This window comes from Hyperoodon ampullatus (assembly GCF_949752795.1).
Source record: "Hyperoodon ampullatus genome assembly, chromosome: 10".
In the NCBI taxonomy this organism is placed as follows: domain Eukaryota; kingdom Metazoa; phylum Chordata; class Mammalia; order Artiodactyla; family Ziphiidae; genus Hyperoodon; species Hyperoodon ampullatus.
Window position 1 is genome coordinate 32036706 of NC_136923.1, and position 16076 is coordinate 32052781.

General features: G+C 43.8%; 1 protein-coding gene across 4 annotated transcripts in view; it reads right to left on the reverse strand.

The window, feature by feature from the left end:
• The window catches only part of FLNB (filamin B), a gene marked incomplete at its 5' end in the record, with an annotated part of 140471 nt that overhangs the window by 61642 nt on the left and 62753 nt on the right, over positions 1–16076 (reverse strand). For all 4 annotated transcript variants that reach the window (XM_079712178.1, XM_079712177.1, XM_079712176.1 and 1 more), the window contains 5 exons: positions 1400–1537; positions 4538–4735; positions 5295–5457; positions 6419–6496; positions 7327–7445. In XM_079712178.1, the coding sequence (XP_079568304.1) occupies positions 1400–1537; positions 4538–4735; positions 5295–5457; positions 6419–6496; positions 7327–7445 (696 nt within the window). The remainder of the gene's footprint in view (positions 1–1399; positions 1538–4537; positions 4736–5294; positions 5458–6418; positions 6497–7326; positions 7446–16076) is intronic.

A 16076-nucleotide genomic window follows, 5' to 3' on the forward strand; every position in this document is an offset into this window, starting at 1 on the left:
CCACACGCCACAACTACTGAAGCCCACATGCCACAACTGAGCCCACATGCTGCAACTACTGAAGCCCACACACCTAGTATCTGTGCTCTGCAACAAGAGAAGCCACTGCAATGAGAAGCCCACGCCCCACAACGAAGAGTAGACCCCACTCACCGCAACTACAGAAAGCCCGCACACAGCTTCACACAGCCAAAAAAGAAAGAAGCCACCCATTTTAGCCGCCCACAAAAATTGGAGAGGGAGCGAACCCTTACAAGTATTTGGCATGAGGCTGAGGTTAGTATCCCAGTATATCCTTTTCAACTAAAGCCAGATAATGAAAGCGAGAAAGCTCTTATATGCTGTCTCCAAGAGGACAGGTTTTAGAGGCTACCCCACAAACTCCAGACTGAGCCATCAGGCAGGAACTTGTTTTATGTTGAGCCCTGAGGTTTGGCTGGGAAAGCCATTTAGTAAAGCAAGAATCCAAGGTCAGAAAAAAAACACGCCTCCTCAGTCCCTGTAGCAACAAGCCAAGAGGAGGGGCGGCCCCAGAGCAGCCTGACACCAGGTCTGGGCAGTCTAGAACCTTGGCTGCCCTCAGGGCACTGCCTGCCCCAAAGCTCGGTGCTCTGAGATCAAACATTAACTTTCTGGAGCTCAGAACACTCCTGCCCTAGCCTGTTAGGAACACAAAGGGTGAGAGCAGTCCTGGAGCAGAAAGCTCAAGATTCCACAAAGCTTGGAAGTGAAACTGCCAAGGCTGCTGCACCTGCAACTAGAAATGCCGAGCTGCTTCTCTGATCTGGGGGAAAACTGGAGGATGGAATAGATACCCGTCTTCCTGCTTTCTGTCTCCTTTCCCAAGACAGAGCAAGAATGAGTTGCAGGGTGCTAGGCACTCTTCCACAAATGGCATTTATCTACAAAGAAAACTTAATCTTAGGGAATTATTCTCCTTCTGTAAGCAATGATCATAGTAATTAGGTACCTGACATCATTTCATCGTCTATAAAATGTAACCTGTAGAGGGAAAATTACTGGCTTTGGAAACTGGGCTTGAATTCCAGCTCAGACGCTTACAAGCTATGTGACCTTGGTCAAGACCCTTCCTCTCTGAGCCTAGGTTTCCTCAAAGAAAAAAAAAGGGGCCACTTCATGTTGCTGTTCTAACTCCATTATTTATTTCTATTCCCAGAAGCCTTAAAATAACATGAGGCTGTCAAAAGCCACCACTGTTCCCACATGCAGGGCAGACATTATTAAATGATCACTGTTTCCTTCTGCATGGAGCCCTGAGAGCCTCAAATCTTCGACATAGCTCTCTGGGATAAATTGATCAGAACTGGCTGTGCAATGATCCATGGCTGCAAAGCTGGCCGAAAGCATACCTGAGATGGGGAAACAAAGGAGCACTTACTAGGACCCTTTACGGTTACGCCGAGCTCTCCACTTCCAGCAGCTTTGGTGTCAACCTTGAAGTCTGCAGTTTCTCGGATGCGAATGCCTTTTGGCTGTAGGCCTCGGCCACTGGCCCGGCAGGCATTTGGATTACAGGCTGCAAGCACAGTTTCAACATCAATTCAACCTTTCATTCTTTAGTCCGAGTTGAGCAAGCCAAGGTAACTTTGAGCCACCCGCCAAGAAAATGTTTGCTTTACACAAAGAGTATGCAGCAGCTGTCTGAGACCAGGGGTCCCATTCAGGGAGCACACCAGGCTAGCAAATAAAGACACAACATAACTTTGTCCAGCCACACTGCACAGGGATTGGGGAAAAATTACTTTGGCAAAGAAAGCAGGAGAGCACAGCGTGGATCTGCCGGGCTCCTGGTAGTGGCTGAATTCTGGCGTTTATCCTCTTGGTGGTGAAAGAGAGTTAAGACCTAGGGCTGGACATTGTTCAAACCTCATTGCCATACTCAAGGGCCCAGTAATTGGGAAGACTGGGTCTACTTGGAAAATGTAGCACTTGAAAACATCTGACCTTGTTCCAAACTTTAGATCAGCCATTTCTAAGTCTAAATTGTTGTCTTCCGCAGGAAGAGCCAGAGGATAGCTCAAAAAAAGACCAGATCAACCCCACCTCAGCCAAGGCAGACAAACATTTTAGTGCTGTCTGTTACAAGGTCCTCGGAATGTGGGAAGCTATAAATGCAATAATTAGGAATAAACACCACTCTCCATTTGAATTCTAGCTCTGGTTAAAAAACCCAAAGCTGTTAAGTCTAAAAATTAAGTACAAAGGTAGCTTCTAACATTCCTTACATAAGAGTTCCACAAAACTGTTCCATGGGGTTTGTCAGAAGGTCGACAAAAGACATCCTTGTGCCCTAGGACTTTTTTGACAACATGAGCAACCTTCTCATCGAGTATAAAAATGGGAGATTAATGGGTAAAATGTCACATTGTTCCTTTCCAAATCTGACACTGCATATCTGACAGCTCTCTATACACTAGGGGGGTCACTAACTCCAGAAGATGACTCTTTACTCTACAGAAGGAAAACAGTTCCTCCTCTGGCTCCTCCTCCCTGCAATGTCCTCAGGTGGACATTTCCAAAGAGACATACACACACCCTTGGAGTAGAGATGCTTTTATGTGGTTCATGGATGAGCATAAGGTTATTGGTTTTCCACTGTAAAAGTGATATAAAGCTTCTTTTTTCTTAAAATCATTTAAGTGGAGGAAGGGATAGTACATCAAAAGAAAAACTATTGGGCTTCCCTGGTGGGGCAGTGGTTGAGAGTCTGCCTGCCGATGCAGGGGACACAGGTTCGTGCCCCGGTCCGGGAGGATCCCACATGCCGCGGAGCGGCTGGGCCCGTGAGCCATGGCTGCTGAGCCTGCGCGTCCGGAGCCTGTGCTCCACAAAGGGAGAGGCCACAACAGTGAGAGGCCCACGTACCGCAAAAAAAAAACAAAAAAAACTATTAATTAAATACTAACTAATACAAGTGACAGATGGATATGCCAGAAATGAAAAAGGTAGTCCATGAGTGAGAGGAAGTCAGAAAACACCATTAGAACTAGGAAAGCTGTTCAAAATCCTTTCTTGCATTATGTCAAAGGGAATTCTGCTCCTGAATACATTGGGTTGGTTTTTTTTTTCTTTGTCAAGGGGAGAAAAGTTGGTCATACCAGAAATAAGTCACAACAGGATGATAGGACTTCCCTTGGAGGGTTTAAATGTGTCTTTAAAAACAACAACAACGGGGCTTCCCTGGTGGTGCAGTGGTTGAGAGTCCGCCTGCCGATGCAGGGGACGCGGGTTCGTGCCCCGGTCTGGGAGGATCCCACATGCCGCGGAGCGGCTGGGCCCGTGAGCCATGGCCGTTGAGCCTGCGCGTCCGGAGCCTGTGCTCCGCAACGGGAGAGGCCACAACAGTGAGAGGCCCACATACCGCAAAAAAAAAAAAAAAAAAAAAAAAACAACAACTCATGGAAATTCTGAACATGGGCAACAGTCTCAACATCAAAAGGATAACTGCTCAGTTTATATAAACACTAAATGGAACTAAAGAGCTTGAAGGCAACCACCTGATTTCCCACTATCTTGAGATGTCTTAGTGATGTTTAAATGTAATTAGAGAGTGGGTTTGGGGTCTGGCTGGACAAGTGGTACTAACACCTGCACTATAATTTCCCGAAGTCACAAACAGCACAGGTCCAGTTGACAACTGCAGGCAGCACAAAGAACTGGCAATGGAAGCCCCACCAACCAGCCCTTACCAAGCGAGATGCCTCTGGCCCAGTGCTTTCAACTAGGAAGCCAACAGCTTCGGAGTCCAGGCTGGCCCAGAGGCAGGATTCAGAAGAGGAAGCCAGGTCTGCAGGTGCAGATGCAGAGGACAGAACAGGGAGAGGCAAGTATTGGTTAGAAAAGGTAGCAGAGTTGGGGGGAAAAAAAAAAAGAGTAACAAAGTCAGAAGGAAACAGTCTAACATTAGAGAAAAATGCAGGCTTCTGGCTGCAGAGGAAGTTTAACAGCATGGTTAAGGGGTTGACAGAGACCATGGTTCTATTCCTACTGAGGGCTACTCCATAGTCACTGATACCTTATGATACCTAAGCCTTGTGTCTCCGCCTGCAAACTGGGGATAACAATAGCCCCTGCAACACACTAGCTGGTGTCATGATTAGATGCAAGTGTGCTCAGTGCCTAACAGCCAGTAAAGGAGGCTGCAGGGCACCAGCAATGCCACTGCTGTTAACATCAGCCACAAACGCCACCCCCTCAAACAGCTTCAGTCCTGTATCTCTCAGTGAGGATCATGAATCCTAGTATGAGTGTTTTGGGGCAGATTAAATAAGTTAATACATAAAGCACTTAGGTCACTACACGGCTCATAGGAAGATATTAGTATTAATATCTTGAGGACAAAGTAGATACTAGTATTAATGTCTTGAGGATACTTCCTGCCAAAGGGGCCCTGGCAGCAAAGGGACAGGCCTGAGTTCAGTTTTGGGCCCTGACCATTCTTGTGGCCTCACAGCCCAGTCATGCACAGCTAGCCTGAATGCCAGAAGCAGATGTGGTCAGCTCCCCTGGCACTCACCTTCCCCGACCTGTACAACGAAGGGACTCTTGGGAATGGTGTCCCCAGCAAAGGAGATCTTGACCACATGGGGTCCAGGCTGCACTGGTTTGTACACACATCGATACACCTGGTTTCCTCTGTCTTCCACGAGCAACTCCACGGTGTTCTTCCCCTGGGGATCTTCCACCACCACACCAATGTCACCCACACCAGCACCTGGGAGATAGAGAACATTCCACGAGCCCAAATCACCCTCTAGAAAGCTCCCTGCTGATGAGGGCAAAAGTAGGTAGAAAATGCAAACGCAGAAGACAGAGAGGTACTCAGAAGGTTCACACCTGGACCTGTTTCCCGGTGGAGGGGAGGAGGGTCATAGCCAACACTTTCCTTTTCTCCCGTTCTCTATTTTCTACATTGAAAAGAAAGCTGACAATTCAAGAATTGTGGTTTATTCATTCCCTTTCTTACCAGCCCCCACCCAGGACCTTGCATAGAATTTAGTCTAGTAGATGATTCGTAAACCTTAGTTCTTTGGAATATTTATTTAGCCAAGTCAGAAATGTATATAGAAATTATTAATAATAATCAAAGTTAAGCTTGAGTATGAGATTTTAGAGAAGAAAAGCTGATTTTGAAAAATCTAAGAATATAACCAACACATTTGAAAAAGCTGTTTTTGTTGTTGGTTCTTCAATTTAAAAGACAAAATGTCAGGCATCCCAAGCCTTCAGGTTCCTGAGGATTATCTCAGGCTTTTCAAGAGGAGAGGTGTTACCTGCTGTGTAGATGTCAAAGTAGGTGGGCTTATTGGCGATGTTCCCAGCAGCTTCCAAGCCTGGACCTTTCGCAGTGACTTTACTGGCGTCTCCCTGGGCCTTGTCGACATTTACTTCGAATGGGCTCTTGGAAATGTGCTGTCCTGCAAAGAGGACTGTGACCTACAAGTGACAGGCAGGTGAGACATCATCACTTCTTCCTGCTCAGCGAGAACACTGTATCAAGCCACATACACCGAGAGCCTTCTCATTCATCCTCCTGATCATACACACAAAGGTGTGGGAACCAGGAGCCCTGGGGAAGTGGCCTCAATGGGACTCCCATCTGGCTCCACCAGTCACACAGCTGGGCCTGGGACATCATGCCTTTAGTAAATTCAAACACATCAGACATGCCTAAATTAGCCTCTATAGTAGGATATACACAAATACTTATACTTCAATCTCTAGACAATGGACTCTTAAGGCAGCTGCAAGTGAGACCTCATTGCCATACTCAAGGACCCAGTAATTGGGAAGACTGGGTCTACTTGGAAAATGTAGCACTAATATAATGCACAGTTCTAGGATTTCAAACCTAAGAGTCAAAGTATTTTTCAAGGGACCAAGATCATTTTCAGATACATGGATTTGAGACACAGTACAGATTTCCATCTAAACTTTGAGTCAAAGTTCTCATCTTTTAAATTTTAAGGGTTATCAGGTTGGGTGGGCCACTGGCCTCCACTATAGTCATCTGGCCTTCTCTGCACCCAGGCTTCGATGTTGACAGAGACTGCAGAGCACCGTGAAGAAGGATACTTAAGGAAGCATTAAAGACAAAGAACCCACAGCTTAGCATTTACACTCCAGGCTTGCAGCTACAATTATTAGTTACCTAGGTGGAGTCAGAAAAATCTTACGACATTGCAAAGAACTTAGTGGAATTCAACCAATCTGCAGGTAGTAACTAATGTCTCAAGTCTGATTCAGAGGGACCCCAAATTTTCTACAATGAACGTGGATACTTTTATAAACAGAAAGGAAAATCAGAAGTGAACTTAAGAAAACCACTCTTCTTCCACATATAATGAAGCAGGCCCAGAAGGGCAGTCCGAGCAAAGGCCATGACGTCTTATCTTACTTTGTGCAGTCCGGTGACCTTGGGCAGATACTCCACAGAGTATGTCTTGTTCTTATCGCTGTCAGGGGTCACTTGTGCCTAGGACGGAAGATGAGCAACAGTTAGAGAAGGTGCCGGGTGTGAGTGAAAGCATGCTATGCCAGCCAAGGTCCTGCAGCAAGGTGCCAGGCCAGGAATCTGCCTTGGCTATTGTCTGTCCCACCACTCCTGCAGGATGCCCCAGGAGGGAAGCAGCCTGAAGTCACAGAAACAAAATCACACAGCACAAAGGAATAACACGGTCAGGATTCTCCAATGTCTCCTGGCTGCACCTCTCCAGATGAGAGAGACTATGAAGCAATTAATTTAAACCTTTATTGGCCCACTAGTTATTAAGTTATTATGAAATGCCAGGCCCAGTGTCAGGTACCAAAAATAAAACAAATCAGGCACAATTCCTACCCAGTGGGAGAAACAGACAATATGCCGGTAAACTTAGAACTTCAGATGGTGCTAAGCACTAGGAATAAAATATAGTCTTAAGAAGGTAAGTAGACAGAAGAAACAGTTATGTGCAAAGGCCCTGAGGGAGGAACCAGAGGATGGTCAGCATGGGAGAAGAGTAGAGAATCAGTATTGTTGCTGTATTGTATTTTATCAGTAACAACAGCTAAATCCTTTATAAAATAAAGGATACTTTATTTCATTATATTAAAAATTGTGTCCCTAGGTATGAATTTATATGATTTTTCAAGGCACAACCCTTGGGCAAGTTACTTTAACCTCTGTAAGCCTCAGGATCCTTTTGGTAAAAAACAGCTTTTGTGGTGAGCTTTCATGAGGAAAATGGAGGCACAGTCCCTGGGCCTGTTACAAACTCCAAAAGCTCCATGGGATGCTGACAGGGAAGGCAGCATCCTCCAACATACCTCCTCTTTGTTCCCTTCTGGGTCCTCGACAAACACCATCACGTCTCCTTGCCCGGCGCTGATGGTGTCCACAGTGAACTTGGCCGGCTGCTTCACCATGTTTCCAGTGAGCTCGATTCCTGTCACAGGTTTACACAAGCACATTACAAGCTGGGCCAGGCCCCAACACAGGCTATCACCCATCGTGTCTCCTTCAGGGAACTGAGAGATGGGACCCAGCTCTGCCACTGTCACATGGGAGACGGCGACAAACTGTGATGAGGATAATCAAACAGGTCAAAACCCCTAATTTTGTCCTTGTTCTTTAAGCAACATCCAATTCTGAAATATTCAGAGCATTTAGGTCAAAAGGCTGTACAGCTGTGAAAATGACGTGGTAACTAGTAGCAGTGGGGCTTGCCTTGAGAGGGAAGATGAATGAAGTGCAGAGAATGGCTCATATTTTATTAAAGAGCATTTTTTGTTTTTTGTCTTGGCCGTACCACGCAGCTTTCAGGATCCTAGTTCCCTGACCAGGGACTGAACCCGGGCCACCACAGTGAAAGCACCAGAGTCCTAACCACTGGACCACCAGGGAATTCCCTAAAGATGACTTTTTTATTACTTGAATTGTTTTTAAATTGCCTTATTATTTTTTAATTAAACTTTTAATTAAGATGATTGAGCAAATTAATTTGAGATAGATTCACATACAGGTGTAAGAGATAATAATGCCCATTACCCAGTTCCCCAAATGGATACATCCTACAAAACTCGAGTACAACATCACAACAAGGGAACTAACCTTGACAAAATCAAGATACAGGACATTTCCATCCCATAGGGAACCCTCGTGTTGCCCTTTCATAGCTACCCCCTCAGAGTACTACTCTGTAACTTCTCAGAGTACTAATCTGTTCTTCATCTCTATAATTTTATCATTTCTAAAATGGCATATAAATGGAATCACACATTATGTAAACTTTGGGGATTAGCTTTTTTCCACTAAGCATAATTCTCTGCAATTTCATCCAGGTTTTTGCGTGTATCAGTAGCTTGTTCTTTTTATCACTGAGTAATATTCCATGATATGAATGCACCACTGTTTAACCATTCACCAAGTGAAGGACATCTGGGTTGTTTCCAGCTGTCTATTACTGATAAAGCTGCTATAAACATTCATGCACAGGGTTGTGTGTTTGGACATAAGTTTTCATCCCTCTGGATAAATGCCAAGCAGTGCAATTGCTGGGTCATATAGTAGTTGCATGTTTAGTTCTTTTTAATGCTGTCAAACTGTGCTCCAGAGTGGCTGTAGCATTTTACATTCCCATCAGCAACGTATAAGTGTCTTGTCTTTCATCCTCTTAACTGCAAAAAGTTTCAAACTGTTTTGAAAAAAATTTTTTTAAGTAAAATCCAGTCCTCAGGCCCTTTGTCTACGCAACATTTTGAGTTCTGTTTGAGATGGTGCCCAGGTAGCCTGTAGGACGGAAGCTAAGGAAGCTTATCTTGCAAGCTTGGGGTGATCCAGGAGTGCACCCTTCATTGACAGAAAACCCTCACACACAGTCCAATGCTCATGTACCATGCCAAGACCTCAGCAGATCATACTTTTACAAATGTTTTAAGCTTTTTAACTTTGATGGGGTCCAACTGATCTTTTTTTTTTTCCCTTTATGGATCACGCTTTTGGTGTCAAGTCTAGGAATTCTTTGCCCAGTCCTAGATCCCAAAGATTCTCTTCTATATTTTTTTTCTGGAAGTTTTATAGTTATATGTTTTACATTTAAGTCTGTGATCCACTTTGAGTTAATTTTTATACAAAGTGTGAGACTTAGGCCAAGGTTCATTTTCTCTGCCTCTGGATGTCCAACTGCTATCGAATCCTGTGCGGAAAAGGCTCTCTTCCCTCCACTGAGTTCCCCCTGTGCCTTTGTAAAGAATCAATTGTGCTTATTTGTGTAGGTCTCTTTCTGGGTTCTTGATTCTGTTCCATTGATCTATGCGTCTATCTCTCCACCAATATCACATAATCTTGATTTCTGTAGCTTTATAATAAGTCTTGAGAGCAGGTAGACTGATTCCTCCTACTTTTTTTTTTTCCAAATTGCTTTCCCTACTATAGTTCTTTTGTCTTTCCATATGTTTTAGAATAATAGTCTTTTCTATATTTATAAAAAAAAATCTTGTAGGGATTTTAATATCAATTGTGTTAAACATATGACAATTTAGGGAGAAACAACATCTTTACTTTTTCAACCCATGAAAACAGTGTATCTCTCCATTTATTTAGATCTTCTTTGACTTCATCAGTGTTTTTGTAGTTTTCAGCATATAACTCCTATCATGTTTTATTACATTTCCACCTATTTCTCAGTTTTTTTTTTGAGCAACTGTAAATGGCGAGGTATTTTTAATTTCAGTATCCTCCTGTTCATTGTGGTAGACAGAAATACAATGGATTTTTACATGCCGATCTTAACATCCTGTGACCCTGCTGAACTCATTTGTTCAAGATTATTTTTGGGGGGGTAGATTTTTTATGGTTTACTACATAGACAATCATGTCATCTACAAATAGGGACATTTTATTTATTGCTCTCCAATATGTACGTCTTTTATTTCCTTTTCTTGCCTGACTAGACTGGCTAAAATCTGCATCATTATGTTGAAAAACAGTGGTGAAAATGGACATCCTTGCCTTGTTCCCAATCTTAGGGAACACGTTCAGTCTTTCACTATTATAATGTTAGCTGTAGGTTTTTTGGGGTGGCTACTCAAATTTCAAACTGAGGAAGTTCTTCTCTATTCCTCTTTTTTTCTGAGTTCTAATCATGGATGGCCACTGAATTTTGTCAAATGTTTTTTGTGTCAATTGATATGATCACGTGGTTTTTCTTCTTTAGCTTTTTAATATATGTTGACTGATTCTCTAATAATGAGCCAGCCTTGCATCCCTGGAATAAACCCTACTTGGTCCTGATGTATATAATTCTTTTTTTTTTTTCTTTTGCGGTACACGGGCCTCTCACTGTTGTGGCCTCTCCCGTTGCGGAGCACAGGCTCTGGAGGCGCAGGCTCAGCTGCCATGGCTCACGGGCCCAGCCGCTCCGTGGCATGTGGGATCCTCCCGGACCGGGGCACAAACCCATGTCCCCTGCATCGGCAGGCGGACTCTCAACTACTGCGCCACCAGGGAAGCCCTATAATTCTTTCTAAATATTGCTGAATTTTATTTGCTCACATTTTATTGAGGACTTTTATGTCTATACTCATGAGTGATACTGGTCTGTAGTTTCTTTTTTGGCACTCCCATTGTCTGATTTTGTTATTAGTGCAACTAGCTTGATAAAATGAATTGGGAAGTCATTCCCTTCTCATGTTTTCTGGAAGAGATTGTGTAGATTTGGTGTTAATGCTTCTTTACATGTATGGTAGAATTCTCCAGTGAAATCATTTGGGCTGAGATTTCTTTCCCAAGATCTTTCAAATTACAAATTTGGTTTATTTATTGGATATATGACCATGCAGGTTATCTATCTCATCTTGGCTGAGTTTCGGTAGTTCGTGGTTTTTGAGGAAAGTCTATTATAGTTATCCATATTTTTGCTTATCACGTTCTCTCTTCCTGTTATTCCAAAATTCCTTCTTTCATTGTTTCCTTTCTGTCCAGAGAATTTCCTTTACCAATCCTTTTAGGGGATGTGCCCATAACAAATGATTTTAGTTTTCCTTTATCTGAGAATGTCTTATTTCCACTTCATTCCTGAAGGATATTATCCCTGGATATAGGATTCTGGGTTGACAATTCTTTTCCTTCAGCACGTGAAAAATGTTGTGTCACTTCCTTCTGGCCTCTGTGACTTTTGATGAGAAATCTGTCATTGTATTTTTCCACCATATGTAAGATGTCATCTCTCTCCTGCTGCTTTCAAGCTTGTAGTCTGTCTAAGATGTGGCGTGTGTGTGTGTGTGTGTGTGTGTGTGTGTGTGTCCCCTGCTTGGGTTTAGCGGCAAATTTGGGAAGTTTTCAGCCATCGTCGGTTGAAGACATTGGGTCATTTGTTACTATACCTGGATTTGCATTAGGTTTCCAGTAAATAACCTAGTTTAAGAAAAACTGTTGACAGATTGTTATATAACAAGATAATGTTCATACCCTGTTAGGTATGAAATGCAAATTGAAGAAAATATAGAGTCTGAACTCATTTCAGCATAGAAAAATGGCTGGAAAGAAATACCTCCAATTTTTTTTTTTAATTTATTTATTTTTGGTTGTGGTGCACAGGCTTCTCATTCCACTGGCTTCTCTTTATTTATTTATTTATTTTTTTGTGCGGTACGCGGGCCTCTCACTGTTGTGGCCTCTCCCGTTGCGGAGTACAGGCTCCAGACGCCCAGGCTCAACAGCCATGGCTCGCGGGCCCAGCCATTCCACGGCATGTGGGATCTTCCCGGACTAGGGCACGAACCCGTGTCCCCTGCATCGGCAGGTGGACTCTCAACCACTGCGCCACCAGGGAAGCCCACCACTGGCTTCTCTTGTTGCAGAGCACGGGCTCTAGGCGCACGGGCTTTAGCAGTTGTGGCTTGCGGACTCTAGAGCGCAGGCTCAGTAGTTGTGGCACACGGGCTTAGTTGCTCCGCGGCATGTGGGATCTTCCTGGACCAGAGCTCGAACCCATGTCCCCTGCACTGGCAGGCGGATTCTTAACCACTGCACCCCCAGGAAGTCCCTAAAGACTTACTTATTATTTATTTAATTTATTTTTGGCTGCATCAGGTCTTAGTTGAGGCACGTGGGATCTTTGTTGCGGCGCACAGGCTTCTCTCTAGTTGTGGCACATGGTCTTAGTTGCCCTGCGGCATGTGGGATCCTAGTTCCCTGACCAGGGATCGAACCCACGTCCCCTGCATTGGAAGGAAGGTTCTTTACCACTGGACCATCAGAGCAGTCCCTCTACATTTTTCTTTTGCTTAAAATTTACATAATGATTGGGTCATTTAACAAAAAGATTTAAATATTTATAAATACCCGCTCCATCTGACTCTGACAGCCTGAGGAACGACCTACTCTGCACACTGTCCGAAGCCGGGGACTAGGCTTGTCTACCCTGGTTAACCATGGTTGGTTAGAGGCTGAACCACGTTCCACACTCTGTAAACCCGCTTGGAGCTAATGCTTACCATGCAGAGAAACAACTGTTCCCTAGGATTACTCAGAACGAAGCGTGCTGAGGGCTCACTATGCAGTGACTGCTCCATACAGAACACAGGTTTCACTAAAGGTTTCTGTTTAGCTCATGGATGCACGCTTTCAATATACCGAACTCCACAAAGAAGCCCACCACAAAGATCTGTTTGTGGCTGTAGATTTACCTCACCTTGGCCCTCTCTCCTTTCAGTTAATGGGTCTCAGTGAATGGATCTGCAAATGCTAACCAGCTGGTAACTGCAAACTGATCAACATCCAAAATAAAATAAAACAGGGACTTCCCTGGTGGTCCAGTGGTTAAGAATCTGCCTGCCAATGCAGGGGAGCAGGTTCAATCCCTGGTCTGGGAAGATCCCACGTGCCACAGAACAACTAAGCCCGTGGCCACAACTACTGAGCCTGCGAGCCACAACTACTGAAGCCCGCGCGCCTAGAGCCCATGCTCTGCAACAAGAGAAGCCACCACAATGTGAAGCCTGTGCACCGCAACAGAGTAGCCCCCACTCGCCGCAACTAGAGAAAGCCCGCACGCAGCAACGAAGACCCAAGTGCAGCCAAAAATAGATAACTAAATTAATTAATTAATTTAAAAAGAGTACATATTGTATAAAAATAAATAAATAAAATAAAACAAACCTACCAACTGTTTTAGAAACTAGAAGATGAAATGTTCTCTATGCCTTGGTTCTGTTGGCAGAAATAAAACAATGTGGCCACATAGGAGAGAACAAATTGTCCCTCCTCTTGTCTCATCATGGACAACGTAATATCTAAGGTGCTGCCCATGTGGCCTCACATGTGGCCCTGCTGCCTAAAATGACCATTTTGTCTTCCTACTTAAAAAGAAAAAAAAATTAAACACAGAATTACCATATGATCCAGCAACTCACTTCTAGGTATATCCCCCCAAAACCGCAAGTAGGGACTCAGATACTTATATACCCATGTTCACAGCAGTATTATGCACAATAGCTAAAAGGTAGAAACAACCCAAATGTCCACTGACAGAAAACTGGATAAATAAAATGTGGAATATGGATACAATGGAGTATTACTTAGCTTTAAAAAGGAATGAAATTTTGATACATGCAACAACGTGGATGAACCTTGAAAACACCACGCTACATGAAGTAAGCCTAACACAAAAAGACAAATACTGTATGAGTCCACTTATGGACGTACCTAGAGTTGGCAAATTCATAGAAACAGAAAGTAGAACGGTGCTTGCCAGGGTCTGGGCGGAGGTGGGGATGGAGAGTTACTGTTTAATGGATACAGAGTTTCAGTCCGGGAAGATGAAAAAATTCTGGTGTCATTAAGTACATTCATACATTCACTGTGTTGTGAAACCATCACCAGAAGCTCACTCTCTCTCCACCTCAGTGTAAGGACACAGCCAGAAGGCAGTTTGCAGCTGTCTGCAAGCCAGGAAGGGAGCCCTCACCAAGAAGTGAATGGTACATCTAAAAATAGTTAAATTAGTGAATGTTGTTATATGTCTTTTACCACAACAAAAAAATGCAAAGAATACACACATATGCATACATATGTGTGTGTATATGTTTCCTACCTAAGTGCATAAAACTTACAAAGAGGCAGATGAAGGAAATGGCAATGACTAGCCACATTCCTTGACTGCAGCAAGAGGTCATTTTCTAGAAAACAGCACCGTGAAAGGAAACCGTTTCACATTCACAATGGGGAAACATGACAGCCAGCGATAAGGTTATTGCAAACAAGCACTTTATGCCTTGATTAGATTCAATCCATTTGACCAATTTTGTTGACAAGATATTTGGCTGTTTGCAGCTTTTTTGCCTTTAAGGAAGAATAACCTTTCACATCAGATTCCTTATTCCAGTCACCGTCTTTGGTTATAGCTTAGAGAAGCACTTTTAAAGCAAGTGTGGACATGCCAACCTTCAACTGACTGCACTGTGGGGAGGGCTTCAAACAAAGTCCCCAGTCTCCGTATAACACAAATGATTGCACAGACCCCACCTCATTGCCAAAAGAACTTCAAATGGCAAGTGGGTCTCTTCCAGAACTATCTGTCCTCTGGTCTAAGTCATGCTAAAAAGACAGATGAGAAGGACGTGGATACTGAGGTTGAGAACAGCACACGGTCAGCACCACTGCCCTGGTCGTGCATCATCTCAAGACTAAGCTGATGCTGGGACTTCCTTGGCGGTGCAGTGGTTAAGACTCCGCGCTTCCACTGCAGGGGGCATGGGTTCTATCCCTGGTTGGGGAACTAAGATCCCGCATGCCTCATGGCACGCCAAAAAAAAAAAGACTTAAGCTGATGCCAAGTAGGGCAATGCTATCTTCAAAGGGAATGAGTAGATAGACAAGAGCTCTGGATGTTTACAAAGTCAATGTCATTTAAAAAAAAACAAGAAAGCGGAAATTATCCTAGATTAAGAGTCTAAGGTAAAATAACAAGCAAATGTAGAAAGTGAATCTTAATCAGATCTTGGTTTGTAAAACGAGAAAAACTGTAAAAGACAATCGTGGGACAAGAGAGAAATCTGAATATAAACTGGATATTAGTTGTTATGGAATTACTGTTCATTTTCTTATGTGTGATAATGAATACTGTGGTTACAGAAGAGGATGTCCTATTCTTACGAGAGACTTGGCGGGCGCACTAAGGAGTGAATTGTTACCATGCCAGCAAATTATTTTCAAATAATTCAACAATCACACACATGCACACACACATACACACATGGGGCGAGAGACCACATTAGAATGTTAAGAACTGTAGATTCTAGGAGAGGACATACAAAATACTTTGTGTGTGTAAATGTTATCCTAACTGTAATTATGAAAATGAAGAAATAGAATGCACTCTTCCCCCTTGCCACAGAAAAGGGAACAAATTGTATCTTGCTGTACTAATCTTTACCAGAATCCACACTGGGCTGAAATGCAACTGTTCTCTTTAAAAAAGCTGATGTGCTTTAAGTCAGGTGCCAACCAGAAAACCGAATTCCTCAAAATGCCTTTGACCCACTCTAACGTTCTGAGCAGAACACTCCTTGGCAGCTGGCTGGGAGATCATAAACAGGATGTCTTAGCAAGGAAGTATCTGCCAGGGGTTAACAATAGCTCCCACTGCATCTGGAAACCTGCAGCAGCTTTAGCATAACCGAAGGAGAAATGAATCAGCAGCCAGAAGACCCAGGCTCCTGCCCCACCCCACCGTGGTAATCTGGGGGACCTCCCCACCCCCCTCCTCCCTCCACCCCGACCTCCCCTTTCCTCTGTGGATTGGGCCTCTGATTCCTCATCTGAAAAATGGGAACAACAGTCCTTTCTTCATCCCTGGGTTACTGCACCCAAGTCACAAAGCAACAAACTCATCAGTCTCCATCACATTAAAGCAGCAGCGTTTCTGAAAGCCTAAATTCACAAGGCAGAAAAAGATGGTCATAAACAAATGGATCTTTAGGTAGAAAACATCTGACAAAGGAGGCCTGGGGTGTCTTTAAGTATGAAGCCTATACATTCTTAATTCTCAATAATCAAGACTAGAGGACAAGCCTCA